This window comes from Ochotona princeps, chromosome 22 (assembly GCF_030435755.1).
Source record: "Ochotona princeps isolate mOchPri1 chromosome 22, mOchPri1.hap1, whole genome shotgun sequence".
NCBI classification, from domain to species: Eukaryota; Metazoa; Chordata; class Mammalia; order Lagomorpha; family Ochotonidae; genus Ochotona; species Ochotona princeps.
Window position 1 is genome coordinate 33,349,993 of NC_080853.1, and position 22,544 is coordinate 33,372,536.

Consider the following 22,544-nt stretch of genomic DNA (forward strand, 5'->3'; position numbering starts at 1 on the left):
GTGTTATAAGACAAATGTGGGGATTTTTTGGGAGTACTGTTTTGCAAGTCATGAGAACTTAGGACAGACATTTTCAAAGGAACCGATCAGTGCCCCACAGCTCAAGTCTTCTGTAGCTGGAGAGTCCTGGAGAGCATGGGTGGAAAATACCTTCAAAGGCATGTTGAAGTAGTATTTCTCAAAAGCAAAATCCGTTTGAATGCCAACTGAACTCAGCATGTAACTGCACAATGTGATGCTGTGTGCTTGTTGGTGTGCCATTCTCCACTGACAGCGGCAGCCTATGGAAGGAAGCTGGTTGGAAAGAAAGATTCTTTGGCCCAACTCAGGTCTACTGAGTCCAAGACTCCTTGGGTGGAACCCAGAAATCTGTTTTCACAACTCTTGTAGGGAATTGTGCCCTCTGGGAATGCTTCAGCTAGGTGGAGACTTTTTATTCTCATAGTACAGTTTTAAAAAGAGCCCCTCAGTTGAACCTCAGCTTCGTCCTGTGAATGTACCTCTGACAGCTGTATTTCTTCTCATTCGATCCATACTGGGTACCTGCAAGTCTATGACCTTGAGTCAAACTGTCAGTTGTACATGTTTATTCTTGACATTCTATATGTGGTACACAAACATAGTATCAGGTTACTACCTATTTTTGGAGGCATACCTAGCTTTGTGCTTTCTTTAGCTCCCTAAAAACTGCTTTGTTGATTCTAATGTTTTTAATTCCTTTTCTTATTTCTTGCCATCTTACTCTAGTGCACTTAAGGTAATTGAGCAAAAACATAGCCTAAAAAACCTCAAAGGTAATGTAAATGGTGGAATAAGTCTTCAGTAAAGTTTTGAAAGAAAAATAATCCTTAAAATTAAAATGAATAATAAATTAAACTCACCCCAAATCATCCAACCTATCTTTTGCACTGAATTTGCTCCGATTCCAGTGTGAATAACATTCATACAATTGTGGAGGCCTGCTAAGCATGCTGTTTTGTAATATTTAAATAGTTCTGTACATTTTGACATCATTCTATGTATGTGAGTATTCTTTTATACATGCAATCTTTATGGTTCTCCAGAGAAGAGAGCCTATGGCATCTGTGTATCTATGTATTCTCTAGCAACAGTTAAACAGACCCATCCCATCTCCCCCTGGATACAGATTTAGGTAACTGAGTTATGTGACTGAGGAGGCTGCTAAGTTCTGCACCTGTAGAGACCTACAGATTCTAGGTCTCTAACAGCGCAGAGACCTAGGGAAAAGTTGGGGTCATAGCTCAAGTCTGCCACCGCTCGGCTGGCAGAATCTTCTCTTCCTCTTCTTTGGGGAAGGACAGTCCTTTTCTTAAGACCTTTCATGGATCAGATAAGACCAATGCAAATTTCAGTAGGTAATTTGCTTTACTCAAAGCCTCCTAATTCAAATATTAATTTTATCCACAAATGCTTCCAGAGCAACATGCACATGTGTTTTATAAAATATTTGGATGCCATGGCTTAGCTGAGTTAACACATAAAATTAGCTAGCAGGACAACACATATTTCTAATTTTTAAAAGATTTAGCTTCATATTGCCAAACCGTCCACCTAAGCATCACGACACTATGAATGAGATACACCCTGAAGGCTTGGGAGGCAGACGTTCCAGGCTGGCCTGCCTTTATCAACTCTTTTCTTTTTCAGCCTGTCAGTCCATGGGAACGGGCATGATGCTGAGTTCCTGGGCCACCTCCTCCATTGAAGAAGTGGCAGAGGCTGGTCCTGCTGCTCTTCGCTGGATGCAGTTGTACATCTACAAGGACCGGGAGGTCACCAAGCAGCTAGTCAGGCGCGCAGAACGGATGGGGTATAAAGCCATATTTGTGACGGTGGATACCCCTTACCTGGGCAACCGCTTTGACGACGTGCGTAACAGGTTCAAGCTGCCACCACAACTCAGGTAACCTTGATCCTGGGAGCTCTACACCTGTTTGCTCATTCTCTCTGCTTTTTTGTGAGCCAGTTTCAAAGGCGTCTTTTTTTTAAGGGGTGCCTGAGAAGTTAACCTCTAGCAAAGCATGACTCCTAAAGTGTGCAAGAAAGCAGTCTTGGCAACATGAACCTACAGGTCCTAGTTAGGATTTTATAGATAGTGTCACTGTTCAATACCTACACAATGTCCAGGAAGCATACCTGTTTTGTGGGTATCCTTCCTTGGAGCTGTAAAATGGGTACAGGAATTGCTGGTATATTTACAAAAGTCAAGAATGTGTATATACCAGGGCTTTGAAAAGTGAATTTCCATACAGCTGGAAGGTAACTTAGCCCAGACAGTAGTTTCTTATTGTGATTCTGGGACTGAATTTCTGTGTCTGTTGAAAGTAAAGATTTATGTATTTAACCGAGAGACAGAGTTACACAGAGAGGGAGAGACAGCGAGAGAGTGTGAGATCTGCTCTCTGCTGGTTCACTTCTCAATTGGCCTCAGCAGCCAGGAATGGATCAGGCTGAACTGGGATCCGGAGGCCTCTTCCAGGTCTCCCCTGTGAGTTCCAGGGGCCTAAGCACTGGGCATCCACTGCCTGTCCATGTGCATCAGCAGGGAACAGAAGTGGAGAAGCCAGAACACAGGACACAACTTGACACCCACACAAACTTCACTTTTAGTTGTGTTGGAAAAAGAAGGGCTGGAAAGATTGAAAAAGAGAAAAGAAAGGTAAAGATAAAAGAAACCACATCTTCGATCCCTTGTCTTCTGCTCGCTTCGGTCATCGTCCATTTTTCAGAGGTTCATCATGATTAAGATGCGTTCAGTCATTCACTCTCTTATTCCCCTTAACAAAAGCAATAGATCCAATAACATTAAATCAGTCAGGAATGTTTTTTTTTTAAAGATTTATTCATTTTATTACAGCCAGATATACACAGAGGAGGAGAGACAGAGAGGAAGATCTTCTGTCCGATGTTTCACTCCCCAAGTGAGCCTCAACGGGCTGATGCGCGCCGATCAGAAGCCGGGAACCTGGAACCTCTTCCGGGTCTCCCACGCGGGTGCAGGGTCCCAAGGCTTTGGGCCATCCTCAACTGCTTTCCCAGGCCACAGGCAGGGAGCTGGATGGGAAGCGGAACTGCCGGGATTAGAACCGGCGCCCATATGGGATCCCGGGGCGTTCAAGGCGAGGACTTTTAGCTGCTAGGCCACGCCGCCGGGCCCAGTCAGGAATGTTTTTACCAGGTCATGCAGCCTGTCCTTCAGAAGGGAATTGTTTTCTTTTACCTTTAAATCATGTTGAGGTAGAGTTGGGAACACAATGGAGCCGACTGTGAAGACCCCTAGTCTCTCTATACTGTAAACCTGTGTCTCCATGGAATTTCTTCTGATTCCCATCAAAATATGCTCTTGGGATTTTCCTATGCCTGTATTACAGATGTGGGATAATCCTCACGGCTAAATGATTTCAACATTGATCAAAATCTTGGTTTGAAAGGACATTTGATAATGGTACCCCAGAGCATTCAGCAGTGTAACTGAGATGAGGAGGTTTTTTGGGGGAGCCAGGACCTAATTTCACATGGATCATCGTTTCCTCTGCCTACCCTGTAATTGTTCTGGAGCAACTAGAGCTGGGAAGTTTGAAGAAAGACAAAAGACAAGGAAACCACAGTAGACAAGTTCTGTTTGCTCTTCTAGAGTGATTAAAGAACTAAAAGAATCAGAATCAAACCAGCATTCCATGTAGGAACAGGAGACTGTTGGGGGCAGATTTCATGTACTCTTAGTCACCCTGGAAGGTAACCCAACCATCACATAGGCCCGATGTAACCTCACAGTGTCCCATAATTGTCATGTGACATTGCTGTGCATTTCCCTTTGTGATCATAAACTTTTACACTTAAAATATTGCTATTGAACCCTGAGTTCGTTAGCTCTGGGAAGCCACCTTCTGATTCTTTCCAGGTGAGTGGAGGATGTCATTCTGTATTTGTTATCTGTAGTTGATCAATGACAGGAGAAAAGCTTCTCCTTGCCAGATCTGTTGATAAAACAGCCCACATACCCCAGATACAGAATTACCCAAGCACTCTGTGAAATTTTTAAAAATGCAGCCAAAGCCCTTGGCATTATCTTAAACATCGCCAAATTCACCAGAAAGCAGATGATTACAAATTTCCTATTTATTCACAACTATTTACATTGTTTCTCAATTGTGACTACAGTAGTTTGAAAGTGTTTATATAATCATTTTATTCATTTTAAAGGCAGAGAGAGAGGGAGACAGGCAGATTGAGCAGGACATGGAGACACCTGCTATTGTCTAATTCACTCCCCAAAATGCCTGCAACAGCCAGGCCAGGGCTGAGATAGGAGGCAGCCAGGAGCCTAGATGCTGTTTGGGTCTCTACACTTGGGTGGTAGGGACAAAACTTCATCCTAGAAACTGCATTAACAAGAAGCTAGACTTGGGAGTGGAGCCAGGACTCCAATCCAGGCACATGGACATGGGATGCAGACATCACAGACAGAGACTGAAACCTTAACTTTTGTGCCAAAAACCTTCCTCTCTGTTTTAAAGACTTCCCGAAATAGTTTCCCAGCATCTAAACTTTTTACAACATGGATTCTTTGTTATTTCTCCTTGGCCATTTGAAATGTCATTTTCTATTCCTTTTCCTCCTCTCCTTATTTCCACCCCTACTACTAACTAAAACCAATGATAAGAATACTAGAAATAAATCTACAGGAAGGAGTTTTTGTTTTTTTTTCCAGAAACGTTCTTTTTTCTTTTGCTCTGGATAGCAAAATGCATTTGCCAGAGGTATGGAAAGATGGGGAGATGGCACTGCTGTAACCTCTGGCTGGGGCACTCCGGGAGGAGCTGGAAGGCTCATATGCTTCTTTCCCCTGTTCGTTTCTTTGCTCCTGGGCTCCTGCCCAGATGACGTGAAGGACTGGGAAACAAAGACCCCTTTCAGCTGCTCATGTACACAGGAGTGGCCGCCATTGCCCCGCTGTTTGTCACATCTCCCGTTTCAAGATGAACACATCATGGGCAATAGATCCAGCCTGTGGGGAACATGAGTAACACAACTCCTCCCCTCCCCCCACCGCCCTGGATGCACCCCAGCTGCCCGGAGTGCACAAGTATTGCTGTTTACTCTGGGAGATATCGGGGCAGTCAACAGCTTCTGGTTGGTCACCTCGTCCCGCAGTCTCGTTCAGTTCTCCGTGGCATGGTGCTCCAATGGGAGGTGCAGGCTTCCCCTCGAGGCTGCATGTGCCCCAAAAGCTCATCTGGTCCAGCCTCATAGGAAGTCGGTCTCTTTCCGCAGCTGACCTGACTCATGGAAGGCAAAGCCTGGCTTTTTCAGAAGTGAGGTTTGGCAGGCAGGGAAGGCAGGAAATCCAGAAGAGAAGGAGTCAGTAAAGCAGTGGCTCCTTCCAGCCCTTGCTACTTCCCCTGTTGGACTGGGGGGAGGGTTCTGCTCTTGGCATCAGGGAGCAGCAAGAGTTAAAGGGTTCGGTAATCTCTGCTTGGTCTATATACAAAACACATGTATGAGTGTACATTATAAATGGCATGGAAGTTCCTGAAGCTGAGAGGGAGTAAGAAGAATTCTCATCAGCCCTGCAAAGAAGTGGGGAATGAAGCCAGTTGACCAGCCTGACTCCTAGGACTTTTAAGAGTGTCTTTGCTTTTTCTCTTTTTCCTTCCTTCCTTCCTCCCTTCCCTCTTTTTATTTTTCTTTCCTTGTTTCCTGACATTCAGATATTTGTTTATTTGTTTATAACAAAGAGTGACAGTGAGTGAGGAGGGAGAGTAACAAAGGTCTTCTGTCTATTGATTCACTCTTCAAATGGTTGAAACTGCCAGGCTGGGCTGTCTGCCAAATCCAGAAACTGGGCTTTCCCTCTGGGTCCTCCACGTGGGAGGCAGGGGCTTACATACTTGGTGCATCTTCCACTGCCTCCCAGGTGCATTGGCAGGAGCTGGATAGCAAGCAGAGTGCCGGGGACTTGAATCCGTGCTTGATACAAGATGACAGTGTTGAGGCAACAGCTACAACTCTGGCCCCAGGGACCTATTGTTTTCTCCACAACCCCCTGAAGATGCTCCTTTTCCCCTAGTTAACATTTGCATTGTCAGTGCAAAACCAGGGAAATTTAAAAAGGGAGAAAACCCCTCAATTTCTGATTTTGCCTAAATCAACATGCTCCACTTTCTGTGATTTGCCCATTGATGCTGTCCTAAGCCTCAAAATGATTCATTCCAGCAGACAGAGCTCACACTAACACAGAGTAGGTCTCTACCACCTTCCCAGGGCTCTCATGATGAAAGTGGCCCATTAGATTGTGGTGAGCTGGACCCCATTACTTCTCTGCCTCATTGATGAGCATCTGCAGCCTCACTCCTCTGCCCTGCCACTCTGGCTTTCCTGCCAACCATGGCTGGAGAACAGAATCTTGCCATCAGCTGTTCCCTCCGACTATGACATCCCTGCCCCATCCCAATTCCCAGTTAGTACCTCATCAGCTGCTTTTCAAATTGGCACACTAGGGATGAAGCTACCTGTGTCCATGTTGGGAAAGCACTGTAAGATGGATGGCAGAGAATGGAGACTTCTTTGATCAAGGGGAGGGGTGCAGGAAGGGGATAGAGACTGGTGGATGTTGATATATGACTAGGTAGCCTCTCAGTCCCTTGGCTAGGAAAATATTGACACTGAGAAGTGTGGCAATTTTGCATGGAAAATAGGCTTTATGGAAATGATTAATTTAAGGACTTTGAGATGGGGGGAATTACTCTGTTTTATCTGACAAGGATTCATGTAATTAAAAGGACCCTTAAAAGAGGGAGTTATAAGTGTCAGAATCAATGGAGGTAAGATGATACAAATAGAGGTCTGAGAGATGTCCTCAGGAACCAGAGGGCTGACAAACTTCAGAGGTTGGAAAAGGGAAGAAAATTGATTCTCCACTAGCACTTCAAGGAGGAACGCAGCCTGTGGACACCTTGAGTGTGGTGCAGCGGGGCTCATGTTGAATATATGTGTTCATATGCATATGCGCATGCACACACATATATGTATATATAATTTGGAGTGTATATATGTTAGAATATATGTATGTATGTGTGTATATATACATCTGTGCATACATCCATGTATGCATATATACATCACTTGAGTCCATGGGTCCAGCATTAACCTTCTTGGACTAAACGTATATATTTATATTTGTGTGTATAAATATATGTATTTATATATATAACTCCCATTTGCGGTTATTTGTTGCAATAGCAAAGAAGAAACAATTGCCCCTTGAAATAGCTTCTGAAAAGGCCAACCTTCCTTTAGTATTTACAATTTCAGCTGGAGCCTCTGCCAGTTTACTTCACTCTAATTCTGCCTGGCAATGTTTTTCTTTCTCTGGTTCTTAAATTTAACAGTTATCGTTTTCTTATTGGTTGTATTTATCCTGGGAGATTTTTTCAAAATAATTCTAAATATCCTAAATATCTCAAATATTAGCAATTAATAAGTGCTCAATCTGTAGTTGTTGGATTCATCATAGAAATACACTGTAACGTGTGACATTTTCTCAAGGTAATATCACACAAAACAAGTTGAACCAGGATGCTGGCTCAAACTTGAAGTTCATTGCCTGAACATTTCTTCTTACTGCCTGGCCATATTGGTGAAAAAAATTTGTGACTGTTTGGTTTCAATTTAACTGTTTTCCTAAAGAAAGACTTGAAGCCTGGTGACCCATACCCCAATCCAAAGATGGATTCTAAAGTTCTTTTCGTATTGTATCATTATTTTGTAGCTTCTATTGGTCATTTTTTATTTTATTTTATTTCCCCAGCATAGGGATATGACTTTATTAAAAATTGTCAATATTTATAATAAGCAATGTCAGATTTTACTCAATATTTGCTAGTATTATTTTTCATTTAATAATGTATAACTTCATTCAGTACGTATTGCCATTTTTGCATTGCTGGCTTTCAAAAAATGAAATCAATTCCTGTATTAGGTTATACAGTATATTTAAAGATCATTCTGGGCAAAATGAGTAACTTATAACGAAGGAGTTCTGTCTCTCTCCTTTTAAACAGATTGTGATTCTGATTGAAATCATGTTATTATTCTGATGTTGCCACTCTGTTTCCTTAGGAAATGGAGTACTTTGGTTATCAGAAGCTGATTTAAGTGTTTTTTTTTGGTAGAAATGTCATAATCTGAATAAAAATAGCCTTCAATGAGGTTTTTTTCGGAGCCTTTGGTAAAATACTCCGTCGTGGGTCTCTGTCAAGATATCTGAAAACTTTTTCTTGGCTTCTGGTTTTGAACAAAGTCTTAGGGTAACAACAAGGCTTCATTGTGCGCTGAGATTTCTGTATGGCAACATTCATTCAAGTGTTGATCTGCGTGTCACCATCCAAGAATAACAGCCGTTATTTATATAATTTTATCCGTGTTTCTGTTTTTCCCTATCCATTTCACCCTTTCACCTCACCCCTGCTGAACACTGTGGCTTGTTTGGGATGGGCGTGGGCCATGCAGAGTAGACGCACGCAGATTTTTTTTCCTGTCCCTCCCCCTTCCCCAGTTTTGCAAGTGATCAAAAGACTGACTTTTTCCTTATGATTAATATTACTTAAAAGTTTGGAATTTGATATCATGTATAAGTAATGGAATGATCTCCACAAGCAGTATATGTTTTTTGAACAGAAATCTGAGTTCATTCAAGTTAGAGTAATCAACAAAGACCAACGTGTATGACAAAACGTACAACCATAAGTGGTTTGATGAAAACAAAATATTCACCCATTTTGTGCTAAATCTATACCAAAGACTGACAATTTTATATGCATCTGTGTAACTTTAATGATTTTGGAATTTCTATAATCTTTAGTGGGCTTCTCAATCCATTAAGTTATAGGAATAACTGTCCAATGGGAAAATTTTGCCAAAGGTTTTAAGTTACATGGACTATCAACGTTCATCATCTTATGATAATGTATAACACTCAAGTTGTATCATTCAAAATTTTAGCTGAAATACACTAAAATACAAAAAAAAACCATCAAACATAGCTTTGCATTAAGGGTAGGTAAAATTGTTTAAAAAATAGTTTAGTAGGAGACTTCTGGATATATGTAAGGATTTGTAATAGTCACAGTCCCGAAGTCTTTACTGTGTTCAGTTGTTGAGTCTATTCGGGGGAAGAAAGAGCTAGCACAGAGCCAGAGAGCAGATATCAGCTGAACGTCAAACCTCAAAAGAAGATTGGCAGGGATGGTCATTTAAAGTATGCAGTGTAGCAAGGTACATCTACGTCACTGTCACACTTCAGAACAGCTTTTCAGGAGGTGACATTCACAGCTGGATTTGGGGAAGCCTGCCACATGCATAGTGTGTCAAAATGGCTATCTTTTCAGCTGGTGGTCAGAGGCTCGGGGAGAGAAGGTTGTGCCCTGATTTAGGGGAGCTGCCAAAACCTTGTAAGGATGTTAAGAACTTCAGGAAAAAGAAAAGATTACAGGTATAGGGTGGGCCAGCCACAAAATCTTAGATGTGAGTGCACCTGGTACGATAGCCTACTGGTGATGGTTTGTATCCTGGCTGTTCCATTTCCCATCCAGCTTCCTGCTTGTGGCCTGGGAAATCAGTAGAGGACGGCCCAAAGCCTTGTGATCCTGCACCCACATGGGAGACCTAGAAGAAGCTCCTGGCTCCTGGCTTCAGATGGGCTCAGCTTCAGCCATTGCAGTCACTTGGGGAGTGAATCATTCGGTGAAATATCTTTCTGTATTTCCTTCTCTCTGCATATCTGCCTTTCCAATAATTAAAAAAACAAGCAAAAAAATTACTTAAATGTGAGTTAAAGAAATAGCTAGGCTGAACTGGGAAGGCACAGTTAGAACTAGAAGAAGGCAGCAGCAGCTGTGATTTAGGAGTAAGAAACTCGTTGGAAAGTGAAGGAAACATTTGTAGTGGAAGTGAGGACACAGTGCAAGCCAGAAAAAGCAGCAAGCAAAATTCCAACTTTTTTTCAGCACTAAAGGTTAGTGCTGGTTGAGAAGTCTGAAAGGTCAGGCAGGATTCATCTTGCAGGCAGTTTAGCTAGAGGTGAGGGTGCTGGGTTGTTTATACTTCAACACTCCAGACACTTCCCTGTCTAGTGTGTTGTTACGTGGGCAGCAACTTAGGGATCAAAATGAAGGTGTTGATCATTGGAATGCACATGCCCTTATAAAAGTCATCTGGGTAACTAGGGAAAGTAGAGTAAGTACTCAACACAGACAGAAGAAATCCACAGAGTGGAGAAACACAGCAGTTAGCAGTTCACTTGCTGGGAAACATTTCTAGCTTCTTCCCTGTTTCAGATTACTACCAGGAGAGCAAGGGTCAATAGTGACACTAGCCAGAAGGTGATAACCCTGGTATTGCAGCTCCAACCTGCCATAGACTATTATCCAAGAACATTAAGTAGGTCTCCTGTGGTCAGTTAGATGGTCTGAATGGAACCGATATCTATGAGAATGTAATTAGAAGTCAAGACCCTACCTTGGGGCTCAGATGTTAGCATAAATCAGGTTTTCTTTCTTTTCCCCTGTGGAACATCTTGTTCTATACTTCTGTTTCAATTTTTATGTAGGGTAAGAATCATGGTGTATTAACTTTGCATTCTGAAAGTTATTTAAGGAAAAGCTGCTCTAATACTGGCCTACGAAAGCCCTTTTTAAATTAAACAGCACATTCAAATATTTAGTAATGAATTCTCATTGCATCAAATATAGTATCTAAATCCATAAACTAGCTTAAAAATAGGAAGTTCTGACATGGCCAGATAGTTTTTCTTTTTTTTTTTAAATGGACATAGTGTAGAATGTAAAGTAAATGTTACTGATCAATCAAACCATGAGGCCATTGCTTTTAGCTTGAAGTCCTACATGAAACCATGTAGCATGACTGTCCATGGCTGAGGAGGGAAGAGCCAGTCATTACCAAGTGAGTAAGTTTTATCACTGAATAAATCATTTTAAAGACGCGTCTAACTGCGGGAAAGTTCTTATTGTGTGTATTTCATTATTTCAGGCTGAAAAATTTTGAAACCAGTGATTTAGCATTTTCTCCTAAGGAAAATTTTGGAGAAACCAGTGGGCTTGCTGCTTATGTGGCTAAAGCCATTGATCCTTCTATCAGCTGGGAAGACATCAAATGGCTGAGAAAACTGACGTCACTGCCAATCGTTGCAAAGGGCATTTTGAGAGGTCTGTTGATTTCCCTTCTTAAATCCTTATTGACTTTATCATTAAATGTGAATAGGGTCATGATAGAGCTTTTAACATATTTATTTATGAGGAAGACATACAGACACACATGTACACACACACACACACACACGGTAGGATAAGAATGATCATTTGTTGATTCAATTGTCCTCTGTCCAGTTGTCCCCTGGCTGGGATCAAAGCTGAAATCTAGGAGCTCAATTCAAGTATCCCACATGGGTGGCAGGGATATAACTGCTTGAGCCACCATCTTCCACCTTTCTGGGTGCACATTAACTGGGAACTGGCATCAACAGCAGAACAAGGACTTAAACGAGCTGCTCCAACACAGAGCAAGCGGGAAAATCACCACTATTCCGGACACCTACCCTTGGTTTTATTTGAAAAGGAAAATAACTAATCAGGGAAAATTAACATGGAGTTCAAGAGAGATGTTGCAATATTCATTTTTTTTTCAGTATTAGCGAATGCCTTTCATGTCCATCTTAGGTAATATTCTGAAACAGAAAAACTCTTAAGTAGAGGGTAACGTTTTTCAAAGTATTGGGATGCCATTGCCTTATTTTGGGAGCTGTTACTAAAGCATGAGGCTTAGTAAAATCTTGTTACAACATCATTAATTCACTGCTTTGCTGGAGAGACACAGACAATTGCTCCAAGACGAAAGAGAAGTCCCAAGAATGTATTATACTAGACTGGGTTTTAGAGCATTTTCTCTTTTCCTCTCTCCAAGTACAAATTGTTATGACTAAATTTTTAGTTTGGTAAAAACCCACATTACTTCTCCCTAGAAAATGGCTGAGCAGGAGAGTAAAATCCTCAATTACCAAGTGGTGAGCATCTCAGAACTTTGCTGTATCCCCAGCATCTGCCCATACTCAAATCCCATAGGGAGAACATGATGATTACAATAATCTTGGAGTGTAAATTTGTCCACCCACAAAAATGTTTTCCTTTCTTTGAAAATGTATTTTTTGAAAAAATTATGGTTATGTCAGTAACTGCCCAAAACATTTCTTTTAAAACAGAAATGTTTGAGTGAGTGATTCTGGGAGGAGAGAATCTATTTGTTTGTCTGAAAGTCTAACAGTGACTTAGCATCAAAGCTTCTGTATGGGTTTTATTTGAACACATGTGAGTCAAGTGGCCCCTACTTACAAAGCTCTAGACATGCTATTTTGACTGTTCAAACTTATGCATGTGACAATTAAGCTTATAACAGTAAGAGAAGAAGCTCAACAAGGGTTGTAGGAAATAGAAATATATTTATATCCAAATTTGTATTGATTTATACTTTTAAAAATATTATACATTATTTCCTATTTGTCAATATCCTGGCTCACAACTTCTGGGAATTGTCATTCACTGAATGTGTCCTGATTTACACTGTCTGAAACAAGTTTCCCCCATCTTCCTTGCGTCAGTATCAGTACTCCTGATGGTTAGTGCAGTCGCGTCTGGCCACATACAGATATCTGCACGAAAGACCGTCAGCCCGAAGATGCTGGCCCATGCATTCCCTCATTCTTCCATCTGCCTCTTATGTACTCACTCCCTCATATGTCCCACAGGAATTTATATTGCTTGCTGTGTGCCCAAGTTGTAATAAAAAGTAATTTAATTTCCTACCCAAGGAGGAACCTGCTCTTAGAGGAGACATATATACAAATAGACTTTACATGTTAAAGATGTGATAGAAATCTATATGAGTATGGCTTAAAGTATGGGTTGAACAATGACACAACAGGAGGTTAGAAAAGGTTTCAATTCAAATTGAAATATAATGCTGGGTTTTTACGATATCAAATCAACAGAGTACACTTCAGACTGAAATTCTGACAGAATGATTCAACTATGACTAATAAATTCTGCAATATATAAATCATTCTCCAGAATGGACAGGGGAAGGTGGTTAAGAACCACTGATATTTCTTCCTCAGGTCAGTGTTCTTATCATATTAGCATTTTAAGAGATCATGCTTTGCACAGCAAATGTCATGTATGCAGGTGGCAACAGTGCTGTTAGGGAAGGCATTGAGGAGCTCTATGCCCAGGTGAAAATGAAGTTGTTCTATAGGCATGGACCAACCTTTTTGTTTGCCAAGGGCCATTTTGACGTTTATAAAACCATTTACAGGTCATATGTATTTGTCTACTTAAAAATTAGCCTGTTGTAGATTTACTGAATTTTGAGTCCCACCTGCATTTGCCTTGGCTTGCCACATGGTTTCATAATGTATAGCCCATAGAGAATAACAATAGTGTTTACTGAGCCAGATCCTCAGTGAAAATTATGTGACTCTATATAGCTAGAGTTCCGAAAGCAAAGGGAAGTTGGGGCATTTAACATTTGAAAGGAAATAACTTATTTATTCATGTAGAGTTTATGCTAACTTTCTGTAACTATCTGTTTTATTTATTTAACAAACAAGAATCATCTCTATGACAACAACTACCTTAAGTAACACATATACTCAGTCTGGAAGTGGGAAGCTGTGGGCAATTCAGTGCTGGGAGATTCAGTTCTTAATAGTTCACAAGTCTTTGTTCAGAAGGATTGAAGGAAAGGCATCCATCCTCTTTCATTTTCCTTTTACCAGAAAATCCAGAAGTTTGCAGGACCAAAGTCATGAGCAACCAGAAATATGTAGATGAAATGTCTTACCCTTACCACCATTTTAAGAATTTCATTTTAGTGAACACAAATTGGAATGCAGGTTATAATCCCTGACTGTGGTTAAACTCTGTCCCATGAGCACCAGCTCTAAGCATACTCATCGGAGAATCTGGTCTTTGCCAGAATTCGCACTAATAAGCAAATAGGTGGTATGAGTAAAAGCATAATTCATTTTAGTTCTGTCCTTCCTTCTTTCCTTTCTTCATTTTTTTATTCTTTTCTCCCCCTTTTCAGCTGAAGTTGACTTATAACCACTGAGGTTTCTTTGTTGTTATTCTCTAATTAGTTCCTTTTATATACACATTTGTTCAAGACACTTTCAAAGAATATTTATCCAAGGTTTGTGAATTGTGCTCAAAACTGCTTCCATGTGGAGGAGACTTCAAAAAGTTTATGGAAAAAAGAGCTAAGTGATTTTTTTTCTGTCAAAAAATTGAAATTTATACATACTTATTTCAGAACACATGGTTTTGTAAACACTTTTAAAGCACCTCATGGTTAAGTTATAATCACTAAACTCCTCTGAGCCAGCACTTTAGAAAGGGCACTGAGTCCAAAGATTTAAGAGCATAAGGGTAAATTTTGAACACTTTTATTTGGCATTGGTATTTTGCAATAAACTGTGGGAATAAGGCAATAATATTGCAAATGGTGCTAATGTCTATTGTGTTTCCCGACCAGTGACTGCTTGGAATAGTATATATGGAATGTCACACCAGGAAACTCTAAGGATTAATGAAAAGAAAAGGTGTGTGGATATTTTTCCAAGTCAGAACATTTTGACTTTCTCATTCAGACAAAAAAAAAAAAATCTATGAGTGAAATTAACCTCTTGAGATTTGATTGTTTTTTTTTTTTAATTATTTATTATTTAACTTCAGTAATTACATTGTATTATGTGACACAGTTACATAGATACTTGGGTTCTCCCCACCCCTCCCCAAACCCTCCCACCATGGTGGATTCCTCCACCTTATTGCATAACCACAGTTCAAGTTCAGTTGAGATTTCCCCATTGCAAGCGTATACCAAACATAGAGTCCAGCATCTTATTGTCCCGTCAAGTTCAACGGTTTCTTAGGTATACCCTCTCTGGTCTGATGACAGAGCCAGCAGAGTATCATCCCAGTCAATTGAAAGCTCCAACATACCATCAGCAAAAATTTACATCATTATGGAATTAATTGACATAGTAATGAGTAACCAATATGTTAAAAGTAAATGCGGGTTCCCAGCCACCTTCTGTGACCACCTCACCTATACTTCAATTTTAGTTTATACACAACATATAACATTCAAAACATAACATGTTATACATAACATCATATCATCTTAAATTAAGGCAAACATGTGGTATTTAACCTTTTGGGATTGGCTCATTTCCCTTAGCATTATGGTTTCCAGTTTGGCCCATTTGGCGAGATTTGATTGTTGTTTATAGTCTTTGCTCCATTAGGAATGGGAGTCTTTCTGTTTCATGTTGTATGTTTTATTCTGTGAAGGATTAAGCTTGTGATTATAATATAAATTGGAAGTGTATAATCACAAGAATTAAAATAACATGAAGAAAGGAAGAAAGAGAGAGGGTGGGGAAGAAGGAGCAAACGAAAGAGGTGCTATTATTTTTCTAAAGCTCTGTGTAAAATTCATGAAATCTGTTCTTTTCAGATAAGTAGACAGATCATTTTTAAAAAGAAAAATATGCCGAATTAAAACAATTTGATAATGTGAAACTGGGGAATTTGCAAGTTATTCTTACTGTGTTTGCTTGTCTAGCAATTCATAACCCCATCATTTGAGCAAACCCTTCTGTCATCTCCTACTATGTTCACACTATGCCTAGAGGACATGAATAACCACTTAAAATGAAGGAAGATAACAAATTGTTGCTTAAGTAGCATGTACCTCTACTGGGTTGCCCTTTATAGTTGTAATCTTTGCTAGGATGAAACTTTGTCATTATAAACAGAACACAAATACACTTGCCAAAAGCACCCAGCAAACACATCTTCCTCTGCCTACTCATCTTCTAGTTTAAACTCCCTGATCCGCCAGATGAAAATAACAATAACAGTTAATATTGGATAGAACGCTCAACATGTGTCAGGCACCTGCTAGGCACTTATCCCATTCATTTAATCCACAAACTCATCTTAGGTGGTGTCCTCATTTGCTGATGTAGGACGGTGGTGACAAGACAAGTCACTTCCTGCTTTCCAAATGAGTAGCCCATGTTAGATTGCCATCCAAGTGGTCCAATGGCTTAGCTTAATTAAACACTTTATGCTGTTTAATATTATTTATACTGCATCTATGCGTAATAGACCCAATAGCATCTCTACGCTGGAATAAAGAAACTCATGCAAACGTGAAATTTGAGGAGTACTTTACATACAGGCACCAGTAGTCCCATATAACCATGTAAGTAAATTAGAATTAAATAAAAGTAACGTTCTGCATCTGAACTCACACCGTCACATTGACTTATTCAATGGTTACACATGGTTGCTGGTTATCATATGGGTGTTCACATATCTAGAACATTTCTATCAAAGTCAGACTTTTATCTATGCAGAGAGAGAGATCTTCCGTCTGTAGGTTCACTGCCCAGAGGGCAGCAGTAGCTGGGGCTGCGCCAAACTGAAGCTGGGTGAGCCAGGGGCTTCTTCTGGGTACAGAAACCCAAGCACATGTACTGTCTTCTACTTTTCCCAGGCCAAGAGCAGAGTGCTGGACTGGAAGTTCAGCAGTCAGGGCAAGCACCAGCACCCATAGGGGACGCCAGCATCACAGGTGGGGGCTTCATGCTCTGGGCCACAATGCTGGCCTTTATAGAACCATTTGCAAAGTATGTCTTACATGACAATGCATTGGGTCCAGAGTGGTAACCTAGTGGCTAAAGTCCTTGTGTTGCACGCATCAGGATCCCATATGAGCATCAGTTTTAATCCCCACGATCAGCTTCCCATCCAGCTCCCTGCATGTGGCCTAGGAAAGCATCCAAGGACGGCCCAAAGCCTTAGGACCCTGCACCCACATGGGAGACCTGGAAGAAGGTCTTGGCTCCTGGGTTCGGATCAGCTCAGCTCTGGCCATTGCGGCTACTTGTGCAGTGAACCAGCAGATGGCAGATTTTCCTCTCTGTCTCTCCTCCTCTCTGTATATCTGACTTTCTGATTAAAAAAAAAAATCCTTAAAAAAAAGGTAATTCATTGAACGTCTGGTTCAGAATGATAAAGTGACCGTATATGAACCTTCATCAAATCCAAGACCCCATGTACATTAAAGCTACAGAACAGACATGACAACAGGAAAATTTCAAGAAATTTCATCAAACTTATGAAGAAACAAAATGCAAGGGAACAGACTAAAAGAGGGTGGGCATACAAAGAAAATGACCCTAAAAATAGGCTCTCAGGGACTCTGCATGCCGCAGTGGTAAAATATGTGATAACATTTCTGGGTTCTAGAGCTGGGAAGGTGCTGCGGAATGCAATGTGATTAACTGAAAATCTTTTATGAAACTATTGCGCCAGCTGTCCAGGTTGCCCACTCTTCACCTTTTTTTTGCCAACAATGGAAAGCTTGGCATTCACCTTTCCTTGAGACAGTAGTAGCCTGGGCCTTTCTAAGGAAGCAGATGGATGGGCTGAGATGACACATGGGTGGGAGCATCTACACCTGAGGACCTCAGAGTTCACCCGTTTTCTTACTTGACAGTTCCTGCCTTTTCCCACAGGGAGATCCAAAAAAGCGATTTATATTCCAAGCAAAGACTTGGCAGAAATGAAATTGACTTACAAAACAGTCGAGGAATCTCATAGCAGCTCTTCAGTCTTTTTTTTTTTAAGTGGAAACTTTAGTATCACAAAGCATATTAGAAACATTCATATGTGAAAGTGTGAGATAAATCTGTAGAAAAGGCAAGCCCAAAGCAAAGAACCAAAACAAGAAAAAACAAATGATAAACTTGAAAATATGTTTATGCCTAAATAAAATCTCCCATGGAAACAAAAGCAGGGTACAGCAAACAATCTCCCTGTGATGAAATATATGACATTCATTTCTTTTCTAAAGGAAAATTAAGCATAGAATGAACTTTCATTTCTAACAATGTGCCTTCTGATCCTAGAAATAAAATGGTTGAACACGTGTTGTTGGTGTTTCTCAATATGTACAAGAGTGATAAGACAAATGGAAAAATATGATTAGCCGAATCAGATACATGAAGACTACTTAAAAATGTCCACTAATCACCTGTTAGGGGTGTCAGATAAAATATTTGGGTGTTGGTGAATAAGTCTTTGGGAAAAAGATTACAATTTATTACATTTATTTTGAGATTTTAAATGAGTTATCTGTTAGAAATAGAGGAAATATATACATTACCTGTAGAGAAATATGAGTGAAACCAACATTAATGTCTGTGTCAACAAGTGATGGCAGAAGGCAATGGTGTCATGTATTTAATATTCTGAGGAATTTTCTAAACTTGAGTATTATACCCAGTATCCAGTTATCATTCCAACACTAGAGAGGTTATTCAGGTGCTCTAAAAAGTTTACCTGATTGCAGGAAACCTAAAGGAATGTATTACAAAAAATGAGAATATAAATCAAATAAGGACATACACAAGGCTACAGGATGTTGAACCCAGAAAGAAAAGAATCAGCCCTTGGAGACTGAAGCCAGATCTTGGGCCTTGTGAGAGTAACCATTACAGAACAGAGCAGGAAGGACGCAAGGACCCGGGTTTTGTCCCCAGGAAGGGAAGAAGGTGACTTCCATAGTTTGTGCAGAATAATCGAAAAATTTGATGACCTTGAGAATATTCTAGTGTCTCAAATAAGCAGAGGGAAAAAAAGGAAAGAAAAACAACTAGAGGGGTTCTCAGTGTCTCTTTTCGAGGGCACAAGTCCTGTTATGAGGGATAAACTTACCTAGATAAACTTATCTAATGCCAATAACCGTCCATAGGAGTCACTTTCAAAGCCCATCACTTTGAGATTCATGGCTTTGACCTACTATTTCTTAAAGGAAACAGAGCATTCAGTCCATAGAGAGGTTTAACACTTTTCAAATATCCATAATTTTAGAAGAAAACTAGAGCTGGAATGGGCAGTTGATACAATGGTTACTGTATGCCTTGGGATGCCTGCGCCCCCACCTGAGTGACCAGGCTCCAGGCCTCGCTGTGCTTCTTGATCTCAGCTTCCTGCTATGTGAACCCCAGGAGCTGGCAGATGATGGCCCAAGAACTTGTCACCCACGGGGAGACTTGGAATGAATTCCTAGCCCTCAGCTGTTGTCCCAGTTTGGGGTTTGCCTCCCTTGGCCAATGAACCTGCAGACGCTAAAGCCAAAGCCATGTGACAATACCCTTGAAATTGTTGTCTTACTCTATCTAGGTGATGATGCCCGAGAGGCCGTGAAACACGGATTGGATGGGATCTTGGTATCCAATCACGGAGCTCGGCAACTGGATGGTGTGCCTGCCACCGTGAGTGTTGCTGCGTACTGGCATTTCTCTTCGGATTTCCCGTTTCTATCATAATTTTGATTGCTTTCTGTCTCTTCTTCATGTGTGCTTTTGAGTAATATATAATTTCTTGGATTTTAAATTTAGTGACACTTAACTATATACATTTGTTAATAAATTCAATTTTAGTTAACTTCATAAATATGTTTTTGTACACTTATCAGAGTTCCTGTCAAGTAATGTAACTATGAGGATGTATCTTAACCAGAGATAGAACCATAGATAGAATATAAATTAAAGTTATTAAAGGTGATGCCATGAAAGTCCGAAGCCATGAACAGAATGCTGTAACTACAAAACCTTTTATAGAGTTTGAGATTGTGTAAAGAATCCCAGTGCCAGGACTGCACCCCAGATCAGTTCATCAGAGATTCTAGAAGAGAGCCTAGGCACCAAGGTTTTTAAAGCTATCCAGGAGATTCCAGCGTGTAGCTGTGGTTTTCATGCAATGTGTACCGTATTTTAGACAAATCAGAATTCAGTGTCTAAATATAAAGCAAGCGGAGTTGTGCTGAAAGGTGTAGGCCTGAGTTAGAATGCAGCAGTGAGCGCTTAATGCCAAGAGGATCCAAGACAAGATTGTTAGAGGCTTGGGGCAAGTTCAAGGACTGGGGATCCAGAAGGGGATCAAAGGCCTGGAGACTGATGCACAGTCTTGCATGGATTCCATAGATCTGTGATCCAGCAGGGGCATTGTAAGTTATGGATGAGACGTTAAAAAGTGATTCCCACATATGGAGAGACTGCGCCAAGATTCTTGTATACAAGACAGCGAGGTGGCAGCTATTTTCATGCCTGCTCTGTCCTCATGCAGAATCCCACTCTTCGATTTCTGAACTTCAAGGTGGAGTAGGTACAAGTGAGGGGTGTTTTTTGTAGTACTTATATCAAGTAGTCTCTTTTGCTTGAAGTGTCTGGTAGTATTGAAGGTCATGAGAAAAACACCCGCTTAGATGGATGCAGAAGGAAGTTCTTGAATGTTGTGCGTGATAGGATTTGCAACATCAATGACACATGAATTCAGCAGCTGCGGATATTTGTTTTGTTCTTTAAAAAACAACAACAACAACAACAAAATTTCTCTTATCTATTTGAAAGGCAAAGTGACAGTGAGGAGGGAGGAACATACCAAAAAAAGAGATCCTCAAACTGCCCACAACAGTTGGTGTTGGGCTAGTCCAAAGCCAGGAATCAAGAATGCAATTCCTTGTTGCTGGCAGAGGCCAAAGCACTTCAGTTGCGATCTACTGCCTTCCGCTGGACATGGGTCAGAGCTGAACAGCCTGGCCTCTCACCGGCACTCCAGTATGGGATGTTGGGGACGCAAATGACAGCTTGATTTCCTGTGCCACAAAGTCAGATTCCAACCGTGAATCTCATAAATGAGGTTTTGCTGGAAAACTGAACAGGTGGTCTTGACAATAATAGCCAAGAAAAGTCGGAGGGAGAAACTGACAGCAGAGAGTCAGAGGGAATCAGTTTGTACTCCAAAACATAGTTTCATCATCACAGAGTAGACTTCATTATTCCCTTTAAATTGTAATAATTTGTAATTTGGTTATCATGAGCTAAGAAAATCAGCGTCATGTAAAAAGTTGAGAAAATTGTATTTACTAAACAATGTGGATGGATTTGCAGATCACTCCAAAAGGGGCCATAAACTCACTAATTTTCCTTTCCTCATAAAATTTTTTTTTCACATTAATTTGAGAGAAAGAGAGAGTGAGAAAGAGTTGAAGAGAGACCCCCCATCTGTTGGTTCATGATTGTGAGGCTCAGGTTAGCTCAGGCAGGGCCCAGATCAAATCGAAGATCTGGGAAGCACGAACTCAGTCTAGGTCCTGGCCATCCCTGCTCTCTCCTGAGTTGTACACTAGCAGCAAACTGGAGTCGGGAATTTGATGCTGACCTAGGTACTCTGACGTAGGTTGTAGACATCTGACTGCTAGGGCAAACTTGCCTCTGTTATTATCCCTCTTTGATCAGAACCATTCAACCACCTATTTTTTTTTTTTTATGAATGGCTGCAATGGGATAACAAGTTGAATTTATTCAAGGAACCGGAATAGATTTGAACAAGTAAGTTAGCCAAGTACAATTGCATGATTATTTCATTGAACCAGCAGGTTGATTCAGCTCATTCCATAGACCAATGGTGTGGTTGCTCATGGCACGGTAAACCAAGGCAGGGGAATACCCATGGGTGCTATCAGCTCTCAGTGTTCCTACATCCCTAGTGGTAGACATGTTGGTGTACACTGTAGGATAACACAACGGTTTAAGCTCATGAAACTTCAAGATATCAGACCTTTCCAACTCAGCTTGGTTCCCTGACATGTATTACTGGTGATAATAAATGTGGCCCGCAGTTCAATAGAGGTGGAAAGAGAAGCCCTCTGAGCAGAGTGGAGAAGTTGCTCACAGGTCAATGATTTTTATTTTGCTTTATTTTTTAGATTTATGCCGTGCTTGTGTATGAAGACGTACTTAATCTGTGGGCCAACCTAAGTTTGATTTCTGAAAATAAAATATAAATCTACCAAAATCAAACTAAATTTCCAGGGAAAAACATCTAAATGGTATAGTTTATTATTTCTTTCTGGCCAAGGGGATATAGAAACTATCTAAAATGATTTTTTTTTTTGAGTTGAGGTCTCTGAGACTGTTTTTAAAAACAATGACCTTGCCATCTGCATTCTGTGTGCCTTGGTGGAATTTGTGACTTGGATTTTGCTGCATGTTCCAGAGTAACTTTAAGGTCTTTGATGATGAGGGCCATGTGAGAAGGGATGCATTTTATGTTGAGAGGTAGCTCTGCCTCCATGTGTGTGGCTTTGAGGTGAGCAGAAGATGGCTTCAAGGAGGTTGTCATGCCACAAGAAGATGGTTGTCTTCAAGTTTCTGCTGCCACAGAAGTAGTGTGATGTCATGGGGAGAGCTTTGAAATGGGAGTCTTGGGCTTCATTCTCTGGCTTGCTTTTCTGGAGGAGTGAAGGAGGGAAAGCCGGTCACGGAGACTTTTAAGCAGTGGCCTCTTTAGGGTGCTGGGTTGCCTGTAGCA

The 22,544-nt window shown here is 40.8% G+C and overlaps 1 protein-coding gene across 1 annotated transcript in view; it reads left to right on the forward strand.

Annotated features, from left to right (window-relative positions):
- Positions 1-22,544, forward strand: part of HAO1 (hydroxyacid oxidase 1) — a 49,586-nt gene that overhangs the window by 19,887 nt on the left and 7,155 nt on the right. The window contains exons 3-5 of the mRNA XM_012929286.2: positions 1,669-1,924; positions 11,071-11,246; positions 19,353-19,444. Of these exons, the coding sequence (XP_012784740.2) occupies positions 1,669-1,924; positions 11,071-11,246; positions 19,353-19,444 (524 nt within the window). The remainder of the gene's footprint in view (positions 1-1,668; positions 1,925-11,070; positions 11,247-19,352; positions 19,445-22,544) is intronic.